We start from the raw sequence: 24,377 nt of genomic DNA, 5'->3' as shown, positions 1-24,377 counted from the left end.
GAGCCAAATACCCTTGTGCTCTTGATATGTCTGTTTATACGCTGACTTTACAACTCCTATAAAGTTTGAGTTCTCGCCCCAACTGTAAAAAGAAATTCAAAACAGAACCTTCACCCCCTTAGATATCCCACGTCTTCCGTTGTTTTTCCAAAGCCACTCTCTCTTCAACTTTGGTGTAGCCCTCTGCCTAGACACAGCTATATTCAGTCTCAACAATTATGTAAATGTAATGTTTATATTTATAGGTCTAGCCACAGCTCCCTAGCATGCAATATCGTAGTTAGGAAAGATTGTATTCTTCCTCTAGGCCCATAGCATTCCACCAATGTTTTGTTTGAAGGATTCAAAAAGAGTGATTGCTATGCTAACACAGTCAACATATGGACAGACACAGATGTTTATATCTCAATTAAGTTTAATATGTACATTAAGTACAATATTTACAGAGTATAAATTATGTACATAAAATGTTTGGTCCAGAACAACTCACATAGCCCTTATCATGTCATCCGAACATGGGACAGTCTGCAATTCACGTTAACAACATACAAATACGTTAGGAAAAAAAAGAAACGAAACAAAACCTTAAGACCCTGATTTTTAAATGTTTATGTTGATAAATGCACAAATTACTTCAAACATTCAGTTAACGCCCTTTTGTTCATTTTTTAAGGCAGTTTTGAAAGAGAAAAACATTGTCTTATAAAGCTTATTTAGTTTCTTGAAACAATAGCATACATTTAAAAAAAATGCCAAGGGTATTTATGGCACTCATGTGATGCATACATGTATTAAAAGGCACTGTTGCGATGTCCATAGCACATCATGTTAACTTAAACACATTTTACTGTCTGATTCCAGTTCCGTCTTGAGGTTTAGGTCCTGCCTAGCATTGAGTTTTTGGTACTTTTTGGCACTTGTAAAGCTCTTTGGAAAATATATTTTGTTTCTTTAAAAAAAATCTGTAAAGAAATGAAGTGTAGAACCAGCTACAATGCAAAAGTCAAGTCAGTTCATGTTTCCTCTTTATCATGTTGACTGTCATACTTTAAATAGGGGGTACAGACAAAATGCTTGCTTTGAACATCTGTGATGTTCATTGTTCAGTGCGTTTAGTCCTAATATTTATAGTCCGTTCCTACATATGGCGTTTCATGTGGAGGGCGAGATGGTCGGACCGGGAGAAGGCTCGCTCGCACAGGTGGCACTGGAAGGGTCGGTGTCCGGTGTGCTTGCGGAAGTGACGGGTCAGTTCATCAGAACGGGCAAACTTCCAGCCGCAACCTTCCCAACTGCAATGGTAAGGCTTCTCACCTAAACAAAGACAAGAAAAGACAAGATATGTTAACATATATCAATTTTCAGCCATCTGTTGTGATGTCAACACATTTAAATTGCAAAAAAGCAGATGTTGCTGCAGTTGCATAGATGTTTATTTACCTGTATGCGTTCTGTGATGCGCCTTCAAGTGAGAACTTTTGGTGTAGGTTTTGCCGCATCCAGAAAAAGTGCAAGTGTGAGTCGCCGTCCGTTTCCTCGGCCAAGTGCGACGTCCCCTCTTTGGTTTGGTGTCCATCTCCAGAGGAGATGAGGGTGGTGTGAGAAGTACTCTTGGGTTGGTGCTGGGCATCCCGAGTGTGTCATCGCACACGCTGAAGTGATGCGTATTTGGGTATGGCAGTTGCATCTGTGGAGGTGCAGCATGGGGAAACCCTGTGTTGCCTTGGTAACCCTGTGTGAACGTCATCGCATGGCACATCTGTGACTGACAGTCTGTGTTGAGGAGCTCCGCGGGGCTCTGCGGTGGAGTCATGCTGCCTGCTCCTTGCGGCGAGTTGGCCAGTCTTGGCTGCTCGTATGACCTCATGCATGCACCGTTGCCCTCCTGTTTGATTTTGGGAACCATTCCTCTTACAGGTTCATAACTGTCCATGCAGGGCTCCACTTTGATACACTCTGAAATGTCCTGATTGTGGAAGGCAGACCTGACCAGGAATCTTCCCTGGATGTTGTTGGGCAGAGACAGTTGGCAGTAGGTATCTACATCAGACTGCAGAAGCTCTGCCATGAGGCTGGTAGTATACGGTGGAGGTGACGGGTTGATCTCAGGCACTGGGTACGTGGTGGGGGCCACTCCTGGACTGTACATGTTTCTGGATTCTTGCATTCTGTAGTCGCCTCCCATAGCGAGCCCGAGATTCTCAGAACTCACAGTGTTGGCCAGAATAAACTCCAGATCCAGATATTTATCGAGATCTTCGTCATCTGTTGCTCTGAGGTAGTCCATGTTTGATAAGTCAGTTGTGCAGCTGAGATGCATGGACCTGTCCAGTTCATCCTTCCACCTCTGCAATGAAACCGACAGATTGATAAGACTTACTTTTATTGTTTAATACATTTTCAATGCGGTTGAAGTTCATCTCGTGGGACCCAAGTAACCCCAGTAACCTGTTAACCATCTCAAAGGCATGCTTTTCTTATATATTTTGATGTGTAAATCTAAATTAAACATAACTCATGACAATAATTATATTTTCTCGATGTACTGTGAGCGATAATCGGTTATGGTTACGTCTTCGGGAGAACGCGATCAATTTACATTTAGCGCACCAACTTGCAATATAACTTTTGAAGTTTGTGAAATGGTTTAAAAACAATGTTTAAATGTGTGTGTGTGTATATATATATATATATATATATATATATATATATATATATATATATATATACGTGTAATTCAAACATTACATATACTTGTAAAAGTAAATAACTACATAATCATACTAATAATGTGAAATAAAAACTAAATACTCACGTTTTCCCAGCATTTTTCCTTCTGTGTCGAAAATGTGGAAATAGACGGTAAAATTGTTCCACTCAAAGCCATTTCCAGTTGTCCCAGTAAAATAAAAACCTTCAAGATCAAGGACCAGTTGCAATCCCTCCAATAAACTTTGGTTGTAGTGCACTACAACTCGTTTCTGCTTTTACACTCTGTGTTTCACACTCATGCAGCAAGTATGAGTGCTGTGGAAAACCTTATCGTATAAATATCACGGCAGTAGAAGCTGGACCAATTGTAAGAAGCGGAGGAAATACGCACTACCCGTCCCTAATTTTAGCCCCAGTATATAGCTGCTGCTCTCCGGCATGTGCGCCTTTCGTCTTGGATGGCGAGAGCGCACGGGCTCTTCTTTAAATCACCGGAGTCCTCCACGCCCCCTCGGTAAAAACGAGTTAAACGAGTACAACACGATGCGAGAGATCCCTCCTCTCTCTCTCTCTCTCTCTCTCTCTCTCTCTCTCTCTCTCTCTCTCTCTCTCTCTCTCTCTCTCCTGCTTTTGAGGACAAAAAAAGAGCAGAGTGGGAGAAAAATACACACCATTAACACGTTGATTAAAAAAAAATGTAGATACCAATTGCGCGCACCACTTTGTGCCGTTGAAACGCGTATAACAAAGGGGATTATTGCGTTTTAATAATGTAAAATGTGCTGGCTAAAGAGCAGATAACATAGTTTATGCATTTGGTAGACTAAATACTTAAATTGACCAATTTAATGCCAATTTCTTTTCCAGATAAGTGAGCATTGATTGGAAATCAATCAGTTACTTATTCAAAATGGGGAGCTTTGTTTTCAACTGCTTACAAATGTGACCATTGACACGTTTACATGTGGTATTGATTCATAAGAAGCAAATAAATATTAATAATAGAACCTTTAAATATTACACATACCAAATATGGTAGATGGTTTATGGAGATTTGACACAAATGTCTTTCAGAAGGGCAAACTGGAATTAAACAACTCTGGTCACGTGGCTGTTTTTACACTAGGCATGCAAAGTGATAACACGAAGTTGACATAGCCTGCCTTTTAATTTATAGTTTACAGCTTTGTGTCAAAAAAACATCAGCATTTAGACCCTTTACACTGCATTTTGTTAGCAAATGTGAGAGAGGACCAGTTATAGACAGCAAAAGTTAACTTTGATACTGGATTTGCACTGTATATAATACTGTATTTTTTTATTTTTATTTTTTTAAGTTGTGACGTAAGCGATTAAGATGTTATGTTGCACCTGCAGCCAAAGCCACAACATTATCAGATTTGCATGTCATCAGACCGAAACATTAACAAAAACACAACTCCTGGTGCTATTTAACACCCCTGCAGGCTCCAAATGTATCTGTACTATGAAGCGCTTAACAAAACACATGCCATTAAGCTCTTAAAACCCCGTTCATTTGCAAATAGAGCTAAGCATGCGGCCCCCCCTCCCAAAAAAAATTGTGGCAAAATTACCTGTATTAGTCTGCGAATAGCTATTTTTAGCTTGCAGAAAATTGCAAGGTCCGGTTACCCACAATCCAGTGCAAAGGAAAACATAAAATGGCAGTTTGTGTGAAATGACATCACTTCTCTATTTTTGAATATCAAAAATAGCACGCAAATGGTAAGAATGTACTGCATGAGAGTTCAGATGAGGTGTCAGTCAGGTACGTTCAAAATGTTCAGAAAGGAATGCCATTCCTTGAACAAACCAACATGTGTTGTGACTATGTTTACTCTTTGATCCATTCCTTTGCAGATTTCCAGGAACCAAATTATATGATTCATTAGTTCAATTTAGGTTTACAATATGCTATTTGGTCACAGAGAATGTTGACGAGGTCCTAAGAATGATAGAAAAGGGTGTAGGTTTATTGTACTGTACATCTAGTTCTCCCCTGAGGGCTCCATGGATAATACATTAATATTTCGGTCTCTAATTGTGTTCTGATCATGCTTTTTTGGAGGTTTCCGACACACCCTCACATTCCACCTTTACAGGTATACAAGCCTATATTCTGTGCTGTTCCACTGCATGACTAAATACACTCTTAAAAATAAAAATGGGGGTTTGCAGTGATGCTATAGAAGAATAGGGTGGCCATATGCGCCGTTCATATGGGACACGTCCCGGCAAGGATTTTAATATTGCCTAAAACATCCAAAGCAGTTTGACCAGTAACATGCAGGTATTGTTCATAATTGACTATTTGTGGTGCTGTGCGTGATAAGGTGAGAACTACAGGGAACGATCAAAGCAATGCAAAGCACGTGTTTGTTCGGTTGTTTGTCTTGAATCGTTGCTGCACACTGATCAAAAAAAGACACTAAATTAGGTTCGCGAGAACGAATCGAAAGCATTGGGAGCTGTCTGTCACACAACCTGGATATTTTAAGTAATATTAAAATCCTGGCCGGGACGTGTCCTGTATGAACGGCTCATGTGGCCACCCTATAGAAGAACCATTTTGGTTTCTACCAAGAACCTTTAAGTAAACAGCTCTTAAATGAACCATTTATTCTTAGTGCGAAGAACATTATAATAATCTGAAGAACCTTTGTCTACTATAAAAAACCTTTTGCACTTTGGAAAGGTTCTATGGATGTCAAATGTTCCTCTTGGAGGCATTGATGCCAATAAGAACCTTATTTTTAGGAGTTTATAGAATTTATTTATGGTTCTCTAACTGTTCAGACACAAAAAAATGTAATACCTCTTTTTTTTTTTGGAGGGTTTCGCAGCGACACCATAGAAAAAACATTTTGTTTTCCTAAAAGAACATTTCAGGCAGCAGTTCTAAACATAACCATTTTAAAGACCCATTAAGAATGGGAAGAATTTTTTTTCAACTTTAAAGAACCTCTGAAATTGAAAGGTTCAGTGCATGATAAAGGTTCTTCATGAAGACGGTCAGTAAGCAGTGAGGAGTTCTGAAAAGAACCTCTTGATTACTGCTTCTTATCTGTGTTTTGTGTTGTATTCCACCTATCTGTGTTGGTATCTTTGCTGATTAACAGTTTATAAACGTGTCACGCGGTTGCCAATGGATAATGAAAGCTGTGCCCTGGAGTTACTTCATGGTGCAACGAGTTCTTGGCCTTGTAAGAGTTGAACAAGTCCATTCACTTTCCTTTTGTCGTTTTGGAAAAGGTATTATGCTTTGTGTGTGAACTGAGCTCAAGTAACCCGCTCGGCATCGAGCATTTATTTGGAAAAAAGTTATTTTTTTCTTGCTTTGGTTATCCAGTGTAATGCATATTTTGCTGCTTGAGTCAAACCCTGGGAAACACCTGCTCTTTCTTCACAGCAGGACGGTGTTGCGGCTGCCCTGGGCCCTGCTTTCGAGAGAGAAGGAAACCGAGAGTCCTGCCAGAAAGTGCGCGAGTGAGAGTTTGAGACAGAATGGGATTCTGAGCAGGCCTTTATATACGTGACTATTTTTAACCCCACTCCCTCTCCCCTATCACAGGGCTTCCTCTCTCGGACGCTCAGGAAGCAAGCCTGGCTCGGCTTCCTGGCTGCACGCCGGCCGTTCAGAGCCAATCAGGGAAGGATAGCACTGTGATGACCAGGCACTGACTCAAAAGGGAAAAGAGTTCAAATCATGGCACATTTTTGTATGATTAGATTTCAGTGGAGCAGGTGATTGTCTGAAAGGGAGTTTGACATGAAGCTCATGTTTTTTTTTTGAGCCTTTAAGATAAGTAATGAACTCAAATTGAAAACATTTGTGTTTAATGCTTCCTCTAACAGTGTTTATTTGTCCTTAAACAGTGTTTCCCAATGTTTTTGTGTCATGTACCGCCAAAAGCCTATAAGTAAATACCCCTACTATACCGTAATTTTCTATAATGCTATACTATAAGACTATAATTTCATTTATTTTATATATGTGTATTACACACACACACACACACACACATTCAACTTCAAATGCCAATCACACATATTTATAAAATACCTTGGAAAAAAGTCAACAGACATAGTATATGTAGTAAAATAAAAAAAATAATAAACAAAAGTAAAGTAACGTGACATACAGCCAAGTATGGTGACCCATACTCAGAATTCGTGCTCTGCATTTAACCCATCCAAAGTGCACACACACCGTGAACACACACACCCAGAGCAGTGGGCAGCCATTGGGCAACCCACAACCCTAGGGTTAGGAGTCATACTCTCTAACCACTATACAAGTATGTTTATACTATAAAGGAGAAGATTTTACATTTTTACATTTTAAACATATTGCTGTCAATGTAGCTGTATTGTATGTTTAACCAAATTTATAATAATGTAACCAAATTTATAATAATGTCTTTGTATCTGACTCTGTTCTATTATGTAATGCCCACTTTTCACCATCCAATCACATTCTGATGGTTAAAGTTAAGTCCTGCTATACTTTTTGTAAATACACAAAGATATGGAAATAAAATGGGTTGCGAACAAATTCATATTGTCTTTCATAAGTACCACCCTGGTGTACAATGAGGCTAAAATACTTTTAAAATCACTTCGTTTATTGACGACACTCTGTAATGCATGTCTGCACATTCTCAGGTCAGCATCAACAACGCGTTTCATAAACATCTCGCTGTAGCCCCCTCGAAGATGGAGGAGTTGACGGCGCAAGAAAGATCGTATTCTTTGGAGGAGTTTTTCCAATTCTGCTTTTTTCCCTCAGTTCATGTGGATTTAATTGGTTTGGTAATTCTCCTGGGAGGCGGCCAATTTATAGCCTGTTAACACTTGACATCATGCAGGTCGTGCATTTTGAGAACAATTTGTGGCATTGGCTGTGAAATATGTTTGCTGAGAGGATATTTACAACAATAAATCAGGAAAATCTTTTTTTTTTTTTCTCATAATGTCCAGACGGCATTTTAAGCAGCCCATTTTGGCTGCGACAAACTTATCAGTGGCTTCTGGATAGCGTGTTCCTAATTTTTGTTACTTTATGGCCTCGAAATGTTTACAGGGGTTCATATGGTGTTGATTCTGTGGCCCTTGGAGAAAACGGACTACATCCAGTCTCATACTTTAGACTGGTCACAGCTGTAGCTTGACCAAAACATAAATTGAACTCGTGTGTAATTTCAATCAATCTCAAAACAACTTTTCTTTTCCTCCTGGTCAAAGTGATACCATGAGAACGTTACGGAATTGTGTTGTGAGTGATATCCAGAGACAGTGGATTGGGAAATTATAAGCTTGGGCTGAAATGTTTTGCAGCTGAACCTGGCAGCATTCGTGTAGTTTCAACATCTCGCTGTTTCAATGTTATAAGTCTTAAAGCCACAGGAATTGCCATTATTGGCTGCCAAAATACAGTTCCTTTTTATGCAGGAGTAGGAGTTATGGACAAAGAGAGCGAGTGAGTTACAATGGTGAGTTGAGTTTCTAAAACCGGGCTAGTTTTTATTCGCCAGCCTGACCACAAACGTGTCCGCGTTTCCTTAAATCTTGCCAGCTGCGTAAATACACCAGCCTGCGTTTACACACAGGTCCCTTTCTATTCCAACTTTGAACTCTTTTTGTCTATGTTTTGCTTTTAATGTCATGTATACACCTAAAAATGGATGGCCCAAACCACAAATTTGCCAGACAGTCCTGAGCTACATGACTTTCAAGGTTACTGGTTCTTCAGGAGATCCGAAAAATCACCAATATTTTCGTGATGAAGGTTTATCGCGATACAAATTGAATATGTGCGCACTGTGTACCCAAACACCAGGCTGTTTTTGTTCCGTTGCCACCTTGCAAACCATTTATTAAGTTTAATTAAGGTGTTGCGTACAGTGTGTTCCACTATGCATGTTTGTCATCTTGCCTAGTTTTCAATGTGTACTGTACTCTATGAAGGCACATTATTATTGAGGAATGCAGTGTGGTATGTTTTTCCCTCCCATCAGAATTTAGTGACACACATTCGCCTAACGTGAATTATGGCTCTCAGGCAACATAAACTCTTCGTGCGCTTGGGAATGGCAAGTTCTGTGGTTTTTCTCCCAGGCCATTCCCGATGGGTTTCCAGGATTATTGTTGAGGCATGCTATTTTTGAAAGACAACATGCCAGGCTTGTGCTTTTAAATATTTTCTTCATTGACCAACTTTTTTTGGCCGATTCAATGCCTAATGGGCATGTACTAATGTGTATTCTAAAAATGCAGTACCCAAGTTAAAAGAAGTTCCATTAAAAAAAAAAAGGTTTCTAGACATTTACTCTCCCTCCCCCCAGTTCCAGTGTGTCTCGCATTGCAGATTAACTTCACTATGCATTCTTAAAAAAAAAGTCATTTCTTGTAGAGTGCAAGTAAAAGAAAAATTACATCTTGTAATTTTTTTGAAAAATAACACTAGAAAAAAACTTTTTTTGCAGTGTGGGGATGGCATGTTTCAAGGATGCAGAGGAATGACTCAATCTGACAACCAAAAGTTCACGCAGAATATTTTTCAGTAAAAATTCTCAAAACAAGGTAAATAAATTTCTGCAATCTATCAAAACAAGTCTTAATATGTTATGCAGTGTTGCTTCTCAAGTAAGTTTTTCTCATTTTAAGTATTTTTCGTGAAGACAGGAACATATTTACAGTGTGAGAATAGTAGGGAACTAGAGGAATGCCAAAATTCTTTATGAAAGTGACATCGTCAATCTGATGACCAAAAGTTTTTGCAGCACTGACCAATTCTGGCTTTGAGAAAAATTGGTCCAACAGAATTCCCTCTTGATTCCACACCCTCAAAATGGATCTTGTGCATTTTTATCCATCATAAGCTTTGTACAAGATGCCCTTTTATTCATACGAGTATAAGCTTTAACTTAAACTTTCTACATGCACATGCTTTAAAAGGAAAGCAAATCATGAAAAAAGAAAGAAAAAGAGGTGTATCATACCTCATCACATCAGATAGTGGTTAAAAAAACACTTTTTCAGTTGTTTTGACTCGTGTGTTTGGAACCGGTTGGATAAGCCCCAAAGTGAAGTTCAAGTGAACGTTTGATTAGGTCAATGTGCAGACATGTTGTAGTAAACAGATCGAGCTCTTGTAAAGCTGTGTTTTTCATTTTTAGTGTGAGCCAGGTATGCCATTTGTGGTTTTGCACAATGCTTGATCAGATAGACTAGGCCTCCCTGTACTATTGGTTCACACTTCAGCCTGGTGCGCTCGCTGCATTGAGTGTGTGAGCGAGGGTTTTCAGCATATGCATATGCAGGATGTGTGGTCTGTTAAACCGCACCTCAGTTTCACTGCAGGGCAGCTCTCGTAGCAACCATGCACCCCACACCCAAAGCTGCACAGATGCTAATGCCAATAGTTGTCACCTCCGTAAGACAATGGAAACATGATCATGCTTTTTGACTCCCTGTTGTGTCAGTGAACTCATCTGGTTAGTTGTTGGGTTTCTCCTTGAAGGGTCTGTTGCAAAATACGTCGCTCCTAAGATCGCCAACCTCCAAGATTGTACTTTGAATGTGAAGACAATAAAAAGAATGATAAATAACACAGAGGAGAACAATAAACACTTCCGCTGTGGTTTGCATAAAGGCCTGATGTGCGTTTGTATTCTTTGAATTCTGTCTGTTTATCTGATGAGCAAGGTGGTTTGCTGCAAGGGTTGCATAGTGTGTAATGATGCTGCCTGTAATATTTACAATAATAAATCTTAAGTAGATCAAGATGATATCAGGTGCAACCTACAAGCTGAATCAACATTGAAATTAACCCAGAGTGCTGCGGTTAAAAATCATATTGTGGATTTGCTTTTGAATTAACTTTTTTTTTATAGCAATAGGCCTTCATTGAAAAAAAAATGTGTTGGTTATTCAGTCCCCTGTATTAACATTATTTAATTAAGCAAAAATCAAAGTTATGCCTTCTGTCTTTGCGTGAACATTTGGGCGGCATTATGCAAGTCTTCCCACATCGTGATGTAGACATGTGGGGGCGTGTTAGAACGAGTCGTTTTAGGGTTAACTCTTATAAAGAATATCTCTTTGGGTTTGAGACTTTATTCTTTGCAACTTTAGGGATCTTATCTGTCACAAACAGCTTGTAACACTCCAAAGAGAAAGGAAAATTTGAAATCGCATCATATGACCCCTTTAAGATATCTTTTTAGACTTCTAAATAGTCAACTATAGTAATGTTAGCAGATTTTAAGCCATTGCAAGTGGACATTTCAAGGTCAGTTACAACATAAAAAAAAGAAAATATGAATTCAACTACAAAAGCTATGCCAACCACAAGCACTCATTTGTATTTTTTTTTTTTTTTTACAGTGCCGGTGTGTCACAACTGTATGCAGCCATTTGTTCAGCAATACCACTAATGACCTACAAGTTAATGTGAAGGCTAAAGCGGCGGAGGGTCTAGATGGGTGTTCCACGTACAACCACCAGGCAGCCATGTGTCTTTAAACCCAATGGCTGTTTTATTAGAGCAGTAATTACATGTCAGCTAGATGGGGGGTCGGTCGGTGCTGCAACAACAGAAGGACCTCAAGGCACTTGCAGCCACTTATTACCGCTCAGATCAACGTCTCGATATAATGGTCTCAAACCGCTAGTGTGGCCTCTCTCATGAGGTTTGGGCTTTGAATACGCAGGTCCCACTTATCTGGGGTTTGACAGTGCCTTCCTGCTCTGAGCCGGCTGTCCCCTGATCTGTGATTATGCTGTAATTAAGCGTCTGCATGATGAGACATCAAACAGAACACAAAGTGTATTCTTTGGGATCCTCTGCAGACGATCAGAAGCGAAGAGAAAATCTGTGAAAATTCAAAGGCGTTCAAGCAACTGAATATGTGACAAAATGACTCATAATATCACACAAAAGGCTGGTTCTTCAACAGAATGTGCCTGAAATTGCTCATTGCACTAATGAACCGTATACAGATGTGCCACTTTTTCACTCCCTCGGAAACGTGGTGACTTTCAGTAGCGGTAATCACTTCCTTTTAACTGTTAGGTAGAAAATGCGAGCTTGATATTTGTCACCTGTGTTTGCTGAATACACTCTTAAAATAAAGCTTCTTCATTGCCATTGATCGTTCCATGAAGAACCTTTAACATTCATGGAACTTTTCCATTACAAAAAGATTACTCTATAGTGAAATTTTTTTTCTTTAGCTTATTCAATTGTTCTTCAAACAAAGAAAACATGGTTCTATTAAGAACTCCTCACTGAAATGTTCTTTGAGGAACCCAACATGGGTCTTCTATTGCATTGGCACACAAATGTTATTTATTGGCAGTGACTCTTCCATGAGGAACTTTTAACACATGTAAAACCTTCCCATTAGACAAAAAGCTTTTTTAAAATGGAAATGTTCTTCAGATTATTAAAATGGTCTACAACACACTTTTACGAACTGTTCATTTGAAAGATCATTTGGGGAACCAACAAATGTTTCTTCTATGGAATTGCTGTGAAATTCCACTTAATAAGAGTTTGTTTAGACTTTTAAAGTGTTCTTAACACTGACAAACAATCATTCCTTTAAGAACTTTTCAACAAAAGGATGTTTAAAGAACCAAGAATGATTATTCTATGGTGAATCATCAATGTAAAAACCCTTTTTGGAACTTATTTTTCAAAGTGTTTTTAAACCTTGTGCTTAAAATCTGCTCTTTTAACTCTAACCAGGTGGTTCTGCTTATGCTAAAGTTGGTGTAACACATTCAAAATGTTTGGAACTGTTTGTGTGGGATAATATGTTTTTCTCTTACATCAGGGGCAGAGCTAATGTCTTTCATTTGCTTCATAATTATGTCAGCATCGAAGTGCCTGCACGATGTAATCATAAGTTGCCCCTGTGAGCAGAGTGTTTTTAGCTTTACTAACTTGTTGCTTGGCAACAACAGATGTTTAAAGACTGATGTTGGTTGTGTTGTGTCAAGAAAACGTGTGTTTTTTAACCTTGTGTCAGTGCAGTGAGATTACAGTGGAGTTTGTTGGAATATGTTTCAGCTGAACTAACTTATGCATGTATTCATAAGTTGACCTCAAGCCAAATTGAATTCCTCTATGGTCACTGTGGTCGACTTATCTCAGATTAAACATTCACAGAAACACTGTGGTCATAAAACTGAATCATCCTGATTTGGATTTGATGAGGTCCAACGAGGTGGACTACCTTCATTTTCCAAATGTTTATTATCTGATCTGTCCATTTTTTTATATCTCTCTTTAATGTAAAGTGTTCTATACTAAAATATATTTAAAAGAATACAACACAAACAAATTCATCTTCAAGCAAAGTGCACTTTTTTTGTCTTCATTAAATTGTGTGCACAACAGTTACAATTTTGGCAGGTTAGTATTTCGATTAATACTAGACGTTGAGTGTTTCCTGTTTTTATTCAGCTTTTTTTATGTGTGTGTGTGTTTATATTGGTTCTGGCTTGAGATTTAGCAAAATCTGATGACTCTGTTGTCATGCTTCAGAATTCAACCAATGATAAGACTTTGTTTTCCTTCAAAATGTAAGTGAAAGCAGGTGTGTATGTATGTTTTCCTTCTGAACTGTAACCACTTCCCTTTTACTTTGCGTCTGCAGAAATCTAAAGTCCGTTCTTCTTCTGAATGTCTCTCACACCCTTTTAACCAACCAGATTGTAACCAACAGCAGTGCTAACGTACGTACGGAAACACCCATTCCTGTCAGTAAGGCCTCTGACTTAGCTAGAACATATTTGTTAAAAAAACAAAACACTCATTCTCATGTAATGGCTGCACAATTAGTCTAAATTAAATTTTAAATGGCAAAAGGTGCTTACATGCTTTGTTTCAGTGGTCTCAAAGCTTTTTTTTTTGTATTTCTCCCCTTTTATTCACCTTGTTATCTTAAAGTTTTAAATAATTTTTAGTTTAATCTTATTTTTTATTGGTGTTTTTTTATTGTATTTTTCTTTTTTTTAATCTTATTATTAATATTAATATTATCCAAAAAAAAAGAAAAGAAAAGGGAGGTCCAGGTACAGTGTGAATGCATTGGAATCTGGTTTCACTCAGTTCACTTTTGGGTCAGTAATTAGTAGTCCAGGTATTGTTCTTTTAATCCAGGCTCAAGTGTAACATCCATAAAGAAAAACTCTTTCCACTGGTAAAGGGGAAAACATGACTTCGCTTGAAGGCAAAGGCATTTTGTGGATAGCCTGAAGATGAAAGCTGTTGTTTTAATGTGATTTTATGCCTTTTGTTCCTTCAGCTTTGATATCTAAGCAGCAATATGAGATGTTGAATGTTCATCAGTGTTCATCTGCTTACATTATTGGAGGAAATGAAACACCATCTCTTTTGTTTTCTTTAGAGTGTTTGTTTTGGTGGCTCGTGTCTGCGTGGATGGACATAATTTTGGAAGGAAGTGGGCCTGACAGATGTTGGTGTCTCTCTGGAAGCGCGGTGACGCTCCGAATCTCTTCTGTGGTGAGATCTCAATCCACAGTCATGCAGAAAAACAAGCTTTTCTCAAGGCTGCTCTGTCTAAAACCCAATTCTCTAAAAACTTAACCTCCATTTTCCCTTTTGCTTCACCACATGTCACACATTTCTACTACATCGCACTCCGTTGCATCAGCATAGCAATCCTCAGCAGTCATTTTCCTCAGGATTGATAAACATCATAAACTGCCAAGTTTTTGTACGCACTGTACACACACATTCAGGGCCAGTCTGAGACCAGTGTTGAGAAATTACACAAGAAACAGGCCTTTTCAATGAGTCAATATGAGAGTTCGAGAAATGAAACAAGACAATTGCAAAATGCAGATTAGTGGCTTCATTCAGTCAGCAGCACCTGCTGTTTTCGGTGATGTTCCTGTCCAGTAGAAGTTCATGCAGTGTAGACCCTCAATTATGTTGTGTTCTCTGACCACAGAGACCTGAGCTGAGACATTTGAAAATATGACAGCAAAGTGCACGCATTTGTATCTGTAGGAGGTGATCTCACAGAGTTTAATGCCATAGTTCATATGATAATGTGCTAAGAGTAGGTTGATTTCTCGGAAGAGTGTAAACCCTGTGGCAGTTTCAGTGTTTCTCTGTTTGTTTGACCATCCTGACATTTTATGGACATCTAAAATGCGGGTAAAATACATGCACATTCATCTCACATTCAGTCGCTCAGCTAGAGTGGGACCTATCAGAAGTACACAGTTTGATGGCTGCTAAGCAGATGGAAAAATTATAAAAATATTCACCGGAAGAGCATACCCTATTATGAAATATTCACATTTTGTTTACAAAAATATCTCTCTATAAATGTTCTCTTATATTGAAAGTGCTTTATTTAATTCTATTTTCACTTTTCAGTTGTTTTTGCATTGACAGCATTTCACCAGACTGGAAATGAAAGTATTAAAAGACACAAAATAATTGTCAACTACATAAACTTCCAAAAAGCTCTTCTGATATTAACCAAAATGATGGCCATATGGTGTAATCGGATTTGCATAAAAATGAAGAAATTGCAATAAATATATGATCAGCTGGTATAATTATAAAAATAGCATGAAATGCTATAGTAATGGCATCTGCCGGCTAAGCAGCCAGCCAACTTGGCTGGACAATGAGTTTGTTTACTGGTAGATGCCATAGTTAGCATTTTATACTGACATAGCAAAAATAAGTAACAGAAATAGTGTGATTTCAGCTAGATTAATTCTCAAAAAGTGGAAAATGCTAAGGTTTGATGTAATTCACTCACATTCAAACAAGCTTCCAAACAGGGGACGTCTTTTTGGAAAAGTATTTAGAAAGAATCTTTATGTATGCAGTTGCATTTGGTGGTAATAATTACTTATTCAACTAAGCTGAATCTATGGGAATATCCTCATGGTTCAGTTACACATGCGTGTTTAGAAACTATATTACTTTTGCACAAGCATGGATTATTATGAGTAACAGCTGGAGGTTTTTCAATAAGAGTCTACCACGAGCTGGTACTAACTCTGACTGATTTGGCAGTCCTGGTAGAATCGTTTGTCTTGAGACAGTCCATATGCGAAGATGGGATGGTTTTTGACCTCGGACTAAATTTGATGATGGTGATAAGCAAGTTCTAATTTGGTTGGGGCAGCATTAGCAACTTGAGTCTTGTGCTGTATATCTGTACCTCCATGTCATATTAAATATTATTATATTAAATATTCATGCATTGGAACTACACGACTGATAGCAGAAGTATGCATCTGAGCGGGAGTGTTCGCAAGCGCTTGCCAGGAGTTTGATAAAACGGCATGTCGTGCACTGAATGTTGAATCTTTCTTGAATGTTTTCTTTTAACAGAGCGCATCACGAGTTCCCAAGAATGCTGAGAGGATTCAAATGTTAGCCCGCACACAGTATTCTCCTAAGTGGAAGATGAAGAAGTGGGGGGAGGAGGGGGATTGCTCCATCCAGTGCTGTCAAAGAGCTGCCAACTCCTGTTGGCCCCACATCTGCTGTGCATTAAGGCCTGGACTCTTCGGTGATGAAACCCAGCCTTGGCTAGCAGGGGGAAAGCTTGTGATTGGTGCACCGGTGCTCGGTCGAGTCTGGGGCTCGGAGCCCAACTCGGCCCTACAGCTGGGTGGGTTTCCCCCTCTGTTTCCATGGTTTCCTTGCAAACACGAAAATCAGGCGCCTTGCAAAAGCATCTGGGCCCCCTCTCCTCATGCCTCAGTGTTACATCATGCAGATTCCAGCACTTTATCTTCTTCTGGTTGGTGTCCATCTCCCATTGCGTCCTCGGGCAGACACTCTCTGTTTCGATGTTTCAGTTTCTGTTATGCTACTATGAATAACCTTATGGATTTGGATTTGGAAATTATAAGGAGCATTATGCTAAGTCTACATTAGTCCATATGAATTTGAAAAGAATATTTTTCTCTATGTTTTGAGCTTTGTTCAAACTGAGACAGCATTTCTTTTTTGTCAAGCAAAAACAGATGCTTTGTCCGAATATGTCAAAACAATCCGCCCAAAAGAGCAGTATGTCCAGATTCATAGAATGCGAAAAACAGTACGCCAAAAAAGTAGTATGTTTGGATTCGAAGAAGGGTAATAACAATTTACCAGAAGAGCATTATGACCAAAATTCATAGTATTCGGAAAAAAGTATGCAAAAAAACTGTTATGTAAAAAAAATTAGTATGTCTGAATTTGAAGAATGTGAAAAACAGTTAACCAAAAGAGCAGTGTGTCTTAATTTATAGTATGCAAAACGAAAAACAGTACGCCAAAAGTGTAGTATATCAAATTCCTAGTTTGCGAAAAATAATATATCAAAGTAGTATTATGTCCGAATTCAAAGTATTCGAAAAACTGTATGTGAAAAGTGAGAGTCTGCTACTTCTGCTGAGATTCTGAATTGCACATTCCATGGACACATTACTATTCCTTGAGGCCAGAGTTGTGAATGGCAGTGAAGCAATGCACATGACAGAGACAACATGTTGGATGTGATACATAGTCATACTATATAGAATATACTTTTTAATGGATGCAAAGCATGTTTTCAATCCAAATGTAGTACCTACAAGACAGTATCTGATTTCAGACACAGCTTGAGCTTTTTGAAGATGCTCTTCCGAGCTGACATAAGTGTTTTAATCACCTTTTAGAAGTTTTGGACAAGCCACTTTTGGTAAATGCTTAAAGATGCCTGTGTGTGTTTTGGCATGCATAGCAGTCAAAAACACCTTGATTCCTGTGCTTTGAATCGATGCACATTGAGTAGAAAGTGTGTTAAAGGTGTTTGTGCCATTATCAGATGTTTAATGCACTGCACATACCACTTTGGTAACCCACACCTGCCACTGCTTACAGAGAATCAGGTCAGTGATGGCTGTATGCGCCGTTGTGGTTTTAGCAGAAGTGCTAACTCAGGCCTAAGTGTTTGTGGCATCCCCTTGTAAAACAAAAGAAAAAGAAAGCATCTGTGTACAATGCGGTCTGGAAACAGTCAACATCGGTACTCTTTACCCTGCATTAGGGCGTGGAACTTAACCAGTAGAGAACCTGTGGGTAAGTTGTGATTCGTGACCATCAAGAGTGCAGCAGTTTGATATTAAACCAGATGTTTATTTAGGATTGCTCAAGTGGGAAATAGCCCTTTGTCCTTTCATTCAACTTTGATGACAAAGATTCTTTGCATGACAAACTTCCCCTTCCAAGGAACTTTGAGGGTTCCTGCTTAATGGAAAGTTAAAGCATGCAAATATATGATATTGATTTCAGACAGTATTACAAGCCTTGTTCACTGATTCTGTTCAATCCTGCGTTCCCCCAACCCAACTACCCCAATAAACCACCAGGAAATAATTTTCATCACTTTCTTCGCAATTAAATCATAGCTACTTAATGTGACCCCGACCTATTCATTGCAGTGTTCATTATATTTTTTATGACTGTCATTTTAACATGTTATTTCAGTGCAGTTTTATGTTTTTTTTTCCATTTAATTAAATTTTTCAAAATATTTTGTGTGTAATTCTTAATTTATGTGTGTATATATATATATAATCATTTAATTGCTAATTTTATTTATTTATTTATGGTTTTCCAAGTTAAAAGTCTAATATATATTTTAGGTACACCTGTTCAATTGCTTGGTAACACAAATTGCTCATCAGCCAATCACATGGCAGCAACTTAATGCATTTAGGCATCTAGATGGGGTGAAGACGACTTGCTGAATGGGGAAGAAAGGGGATTTAAGTGACTTTGAATGTGGAATGGTTGTTGGTGTCAGACGGGCTGGTCTGAGTATTTAAAAAACTGCTGATCAACTGGGATTTTCACGAACAACAAGCTCTAGGGTTTACAGAGAATGGTCTGAAAAAGAGAAAATATCCAGTGAGTGGCAGTTGTGTGGATGAAAATACCTTGTTGATGTCAGAGGTCAGAGGACAATGGGCAGACTGGTTAGAGATGATAGAAAGGCAACAGTAACTCAAATAACCACTCGTTACAACCAAGGTATGCAGACTACCATCTCTGAACGCACAACACATCTATCCCTGAAGAAGATGGGCTACAGCAGCAGAAGACCACACCGGGTGCTGCTCCTGTCAGCTAAGAACAGGAAACGGAAGCTACAATTCAAACAGGCTCACCAAAATTAGACAATAGAAGATTGGAAAAACATTGCCTTGTCTGATGAGTCTCTGCTGCGACATTCAGATGGTAGGGTCAGAATTTGGCACAAGGAACATGAAAGCATGGATCAGTCCTGCCTTGTCTCAACGGTTCAGGCTGGTGCTGGTGGTGTAATGGTGGTGGGGGATGTTTTCTTGGCACACTTTAGGCCCCTTCATACAAACTGAGCATCGTTTAAATGCCACAGCCTGCCCGAGTATTGTTGCTGACCATGTCCATCCCTTTATGACTACAGTTTTCCCGTCTTTTGATGGCTACTTCCAGCAGGATAATGAACCATCACAAAGCTCAAATCATCTCAGACTGGTTTCTTGGACATGACAATGAGTTCACTTTACTCAAATGGCCTTCACCATTACCTAGATCAATTTCTAGAATATTGCAGCTTTAAAGTTACTAAAATTCATTAATGTGAAAGCAAATGTTTATCAGAACCTCATTCAACAACATGCAGTTCCTTTGCTGCGCGCATCTCCCAAACAGCCTGCAATTTTCATGCAAGACAATGTCCCCATCACACTGCAAAACGACACCCAAAACAAGGGCCTCTACACTTCCTACTAACTAAAGCTATGACCCTCCCAAATTTAAGTTGTAATCTTTCAAGCTACAGTGGTTACTGTTCTTTAATTCTGATCACAAAATAAAGGTTTTTGTTGAAATGCCTTGGTTATTTCTGACAAACATTTTAGTATACCACTGGTTTATCTACAGCTAATATTCCTTCAAATTCTGAGCGATTAAGTTTTAACAATATTTCAGAAAAATAATCAAGCTTTTATAGATTATTCTCTAATTTTGACCTCCGCTGTATATAAATTAATTAATTTATAGGCAATGTCCAAAATAAAATCTCAAAATTAAGCAGCCATGTGTCAAACTTTCAAAGCAAAGACACATTAATAAATAATAAAAATAATAAATAGTTATATTTAATTTCCTTTTTTTCATAGTTTATATATTCTATTAAATACCACTTGTTAATTGAAGACAAAAACAAACTTATAAATTGATGAGTAAATGGAAAGAATGTAGTATACGTTGTCTTCTGAAATATGGTGATGAAACTACAGATGCCACACACCTCTAAAAAGACAGGTGTGAAAGCCCTCATAAAATGCTCAAGTTGATCTCTTTAACCTCAAACCTCCTTGTGAAAAGCAACAAAACAGGTGGAACATACCTCACAGTCTTAAGCAGGTGGACAGCTATGACACAGGAGGAAAGAACTGAGCCCTGCTGTAAACAGATTTCTAGAGAGGAACTACCTCTTCAAATCCATAAACTGGTGTGCTCCCGGACTGCAAACTGATCAAAACACAAGAACTTCTTTGATGACAGTTAGTGAACTAGAGAGTCCAGTTCCCACGAGCCTCTTGCCTGCATATCCCACATCAGTATTATCTTTATTTGTTTTTTCAAACACCCCTTTTGATCTGTCTTTGCAATGGAAAAGCTGACGCAAAGCCACAGTCTAAGGTTTCGTTCTGGATACTTTGCATGCTCAGAAAGGCCTGTGAACAATAATGTGATTAAATAAATCATTTAATTTAAGTGTAAAGCAGCCATTTTTCTCATGATGCAGCCATTTTGCCATCTTTATATCATTTTTTTTAAGCTATTAAACTATTTGGGGAAGTCATGGCCTAGTGGTTAGAGAGTTTGACTCCTAACCCTAGGGTTGTGGGTTTGAGTCTCGGACCGGCAATATCACGACTGAGCAAGGCACCAAACCCCCAACTGCTCCCCGGGTGCCGCAGCATAAATGGCTGCCCACTGCGCCGTGTGTGTGTGTTCACTGCTGTGTGTGTGCACTTTGGATGGGTTAAATACAGAGCACGAATTCTGAGTATGGGTCACCATACTTGGCTGAATGTCATGTCACTTTCACTATTAAGGATTTTTTTTTAAGTTTAAGATTAAGTTTTTGTGTTAAGGATATACATTATTACTCAAATTATGTCTTGATGTATTTTTGAGCCGTGCTATTATGTTTTAAAAGTAAACAGACTTGCAATTTTTGTCTGACAGATGATCAATTTGGCTAAAGTACCATAAACTTGCATTGAAGGTGGGTTTTGAACCATATCTAGAGATCAAAATTTCATGGAAAGCTTCGATCTGGGCTCTTTTGAAGGTAGGCACAGCAAGCAACTGTATAGCAACATCATAATACAACATCTTATCGGCCGCATAGCAACCACCCAGTACAGCAATGTGCGACTTCTTCCAAACTTTTGCACGGGTAAAAACAGATATTTTCTTTAGAAAATCGATATCTAATCTTTGGTTTGCAGCAATGACTGGCAACTAGCCCACTTTCGCACACTGTTGAAAGAGCAGAAAGGGGCACATCAAAGAAACTTTACTTTTTGTTTAGATTTGGCTGGAAATTTAAGTGCACCAAAGATCAGATCTTGATCATGATTATTGTAGTTCCATGTGTCACAAAGCTAGCTACCCTACTTGAGAGGCTAAGCTAGGTTCAAGCTTAACCAGGCTAGTAAAAATTCCTGGGTGCAGGTGTGCAGCAATAAAGTAAAAGGGCAAAGACTATTTTCCACCACTGCTTTTCCACTACAGCTAAACCAACCGTCACTCTCACCAGTAACCATTACTCACACAGCGCTCACAGACAACATTGTGACTTTTCAGAGTTGAGTCTCAAAAACAGGTGTCATTGTAGACGATGATAAATGCTATGTGTCATTCTGATCACTAACCACAATGATTGCAACACACTGACTTCTCAATGTGACAAAATAATAATAGCTCGTGGCAAGATATCCAGGCCGTGTGCCCACCAAACACGTGATTTTCCAAACAGGAAAACTGTTGGGTTTCATAGATTGCAGGGTTTATAGAGAAGGCTAAAATGTACTGAACAAATTTAATTGAACTAAAACCGTTGGTGTTTGCATTTACAGCCTGAATAGGAATTAGCAAATACTGCCATGGAGCACCGGTAACCATGTTTTGAATACAGAAACATTGATAGTTGTTGTTGTAGGCATGCTGTTTGGAGCAAATGTTTTTAGCTCTCTGATAAGACAACCACTGGATTTCCCAGCATTGATAAAGGGTTACAGGCACAAACATGACTCTTAGTAGCTTACTAATGAACAGATTTCAAAGCTCATTGCTGGTGTTGTAATTATAATCACTCTTTTGTTGAAAACCGTTGTGTTTAAGCAAAAATCTTCTTCGTGCTCTACTTCCGAACATAAACATTTGTGGTGCCATTTGATGAAAAGACGTTCTAATTTGGTCAACAAAGTGTGCGGAAGTAGGCTAATGTTATGTTATACTACTATGTTATAGTAGTGTTTCCCATACAGGTACAATTGTTGTATATTTCTTCGAACGGTATACTAAAAGTTATCCTCTACATCTTTTGCTTGAGATCTCGAGAGTTAACTGTAAGCAAAAAATGTGTAAAAACTTTACCTGACTGGGATAATACCCTCAAAAGTAGCCGTATGTCTGTATTCTACTCCTGAAGGGATTCATTTTAGTATCGTTATTAGTACCTAGTATGTATATTAGTACCTAGAATACATATTAGTTTCTATTATGTACCTCCAATGTACTAATATACACCTTTTAGGCGTAGATCGAGTAAAATCTTGCAGTTTTAAAGCTACTGCCCCAGTGACTTGATGGTGTTCCCACAAAGATAAAATTTTTGTAAAAAAATTTCAGACAGTATTGAAGTAATTTTCCTATTCATCATTTGCTTGAAGCTTGAGAGAAGACTTGATTTAGCAAGTAAGTCATACGCAATGAGGTCTTAGGCAACACATTGACTCTATGACTGTTTTGTCTTCTCTAAGCCTTCGAAAAATCCCTTTGCATTACTCAGTTCCCTGTACATCAGGAAACCTCTACTGCCAACTACCTCATCCATGCTCTGGCGCACTGATGCTCAACATGTCTGCTTATATAGCCTCTCCCAAAATAGCTGCTCCCTCATTGGTAGAAAAAAACAGTTCGCACTGAATCACTTTGGGCCAATTAGAGAGTAGCACTTCCTGTTCTGCGAAAGATGTTTCCTGTTGATAGCCAGGCGCCGAGGGACAAGACATAGCAAATCTGGCCATGTTTTGCTGACCTTTGTAAGGTCTGCAGAAACACAGTCGGTGATAGCGGCGTGCCTTGTGCAGGAACACATGGCTCTGTAAGCTGCGTGAGAGCCAATGTTTTGGTCCGAGTGTAAACACGCACGCTGATGAGGTGCCTTGACTGTATGCTCATGTGTCTACACTGGCTTCCTGGTGGCTCGCTATGACACTAATGATACATCAAGGTCTTTTCTGTTTGAGCTAGTAATGCATTAGCAAAGAATTACAAGGACTAAACAGCATGTGGTTGTATACAGTGGAGAGTTTGATTGAATTATTTGTTTTCTACAGCGTTGAGTCTTGATTCCCAAACTTTTGACTCCCAATTTTTCCTAAGAGTCTCCTGTCGAGGGTCAACAACACAAGGCTATAATCGTATGCTTTCACTGATGATGTTTATGTAGAGTTGGCTCCTTAACATTCTCAACGTATTACCAAGAAACTAATAAGTGTTTAGAAGATTCGGGTTGTTGACCACAAGAGTAATGGGATCTTCAAAAATGATTGAATTTCGGAATATGTGTCTGACCGCACCAGACACCTGGTGGTCCCCTTGGGTCACGGTTTGCACTGTTTTGTTTAAAGTTCAAATCGGAGAACTCTTTCAAAGTCATCCAGAGTCAAGCACAAGACGTCCAGGATTCAGGAAACTACGTTGTATCCCGAGTTCTCCGTTGTGAAAACAGTGCATTTCCTTGTTCTTTAAACAGACAAATGAATGACTAAAGCTAACAATGCAACTTTCACAGCACTTTTAAGGGGAACTGCCACTTACAAAGTGTACTTCACACATACTTAAATGCATGTAGTGTAGCACTGTTCACTAGAGGTATTACGCAAGTTAGTGGATTTTTAGGCCCGTAACAAGCCTGTCAAACTGAAATAATAAATAAAGTAGTAAACATTACAATGGCAACTGAACCTAGTATTTTTTATTTTAAAGATATACATAGATAGATATACATATCTAAATAGAAATATTGGTTAGCATGTCCCAGTTGTTGAATTTTTCATGTCGTTTCAATATGTGTTGTCTGTTAAAATATTATTTTTGGTATTTTAGCATGGTCATAATTCTACGTCATAATTTTATTAAAAGTTATTACATGTGTTCATGCCATGACAATCGTGATTCTGACTGATTGCCCAAACAATACAAAGTGTTGATTCATCTGAAAGTTTGCATTATAGTTCCACGTAGTTTTCTATGGTGAATTTTATGAGGATGGACTGCACTCATCAAAACTAAACAAAAACTGAAAAGTAGCAATAGC

At 38.7% G+C, this 24,377-nt stretch overlaps 1 protein-coding gene across 1 annotated transcript; it reads right to left on the bottom strand.

Annotated features, from left to right (window-relative positions):
* Positions 1-397: 397 nt before the first annotated feature.
* On the bottom strand, positions 398-3,179 carry LOC132131094 (Krueppel-like factor 2). Its single transcript, XM_059543029.1, has 3 exons — positions 2,816-3,179; positions 1,441-2,347; positions 398-1,314 (listed from the first exon to the last, which is right to left on the bottom strand). The coding sequence occupies exons 1-3, from the start codon at positions 2,885-2,887 to the stop codon at positions 1,139-1,141; spliced, it is 1,155 nt and encodes a 384-aa protein (XP_059399012.1). The 5' UTR covers positions 2,888-3,179; the 3' UTR covers positions 398-1,138.
* Between the last annotated feature and the right edge of the window lie 21,198 nt (positions 3,180-24,377).

Source organism: Carassius carassius, chromosome 48 (assembly GCF_963082965.1).
Source record: "Carassius carassius chromosome 48, fCarCar2.1, whole genome shotgun sequence".
Taxonomy (NCBI): domain Eukaryota; kingdom Metazoa; phylum Chordata; class Actinopteri; order Cypriniformes; family Cyprinidae; genus Carassius; species Carassius carassius.
The sequence above is the reverse complement of the archived record's forward strand: the minus strand, read 5'-3'. Positions and strand labels throughout refer to the sequence as shown.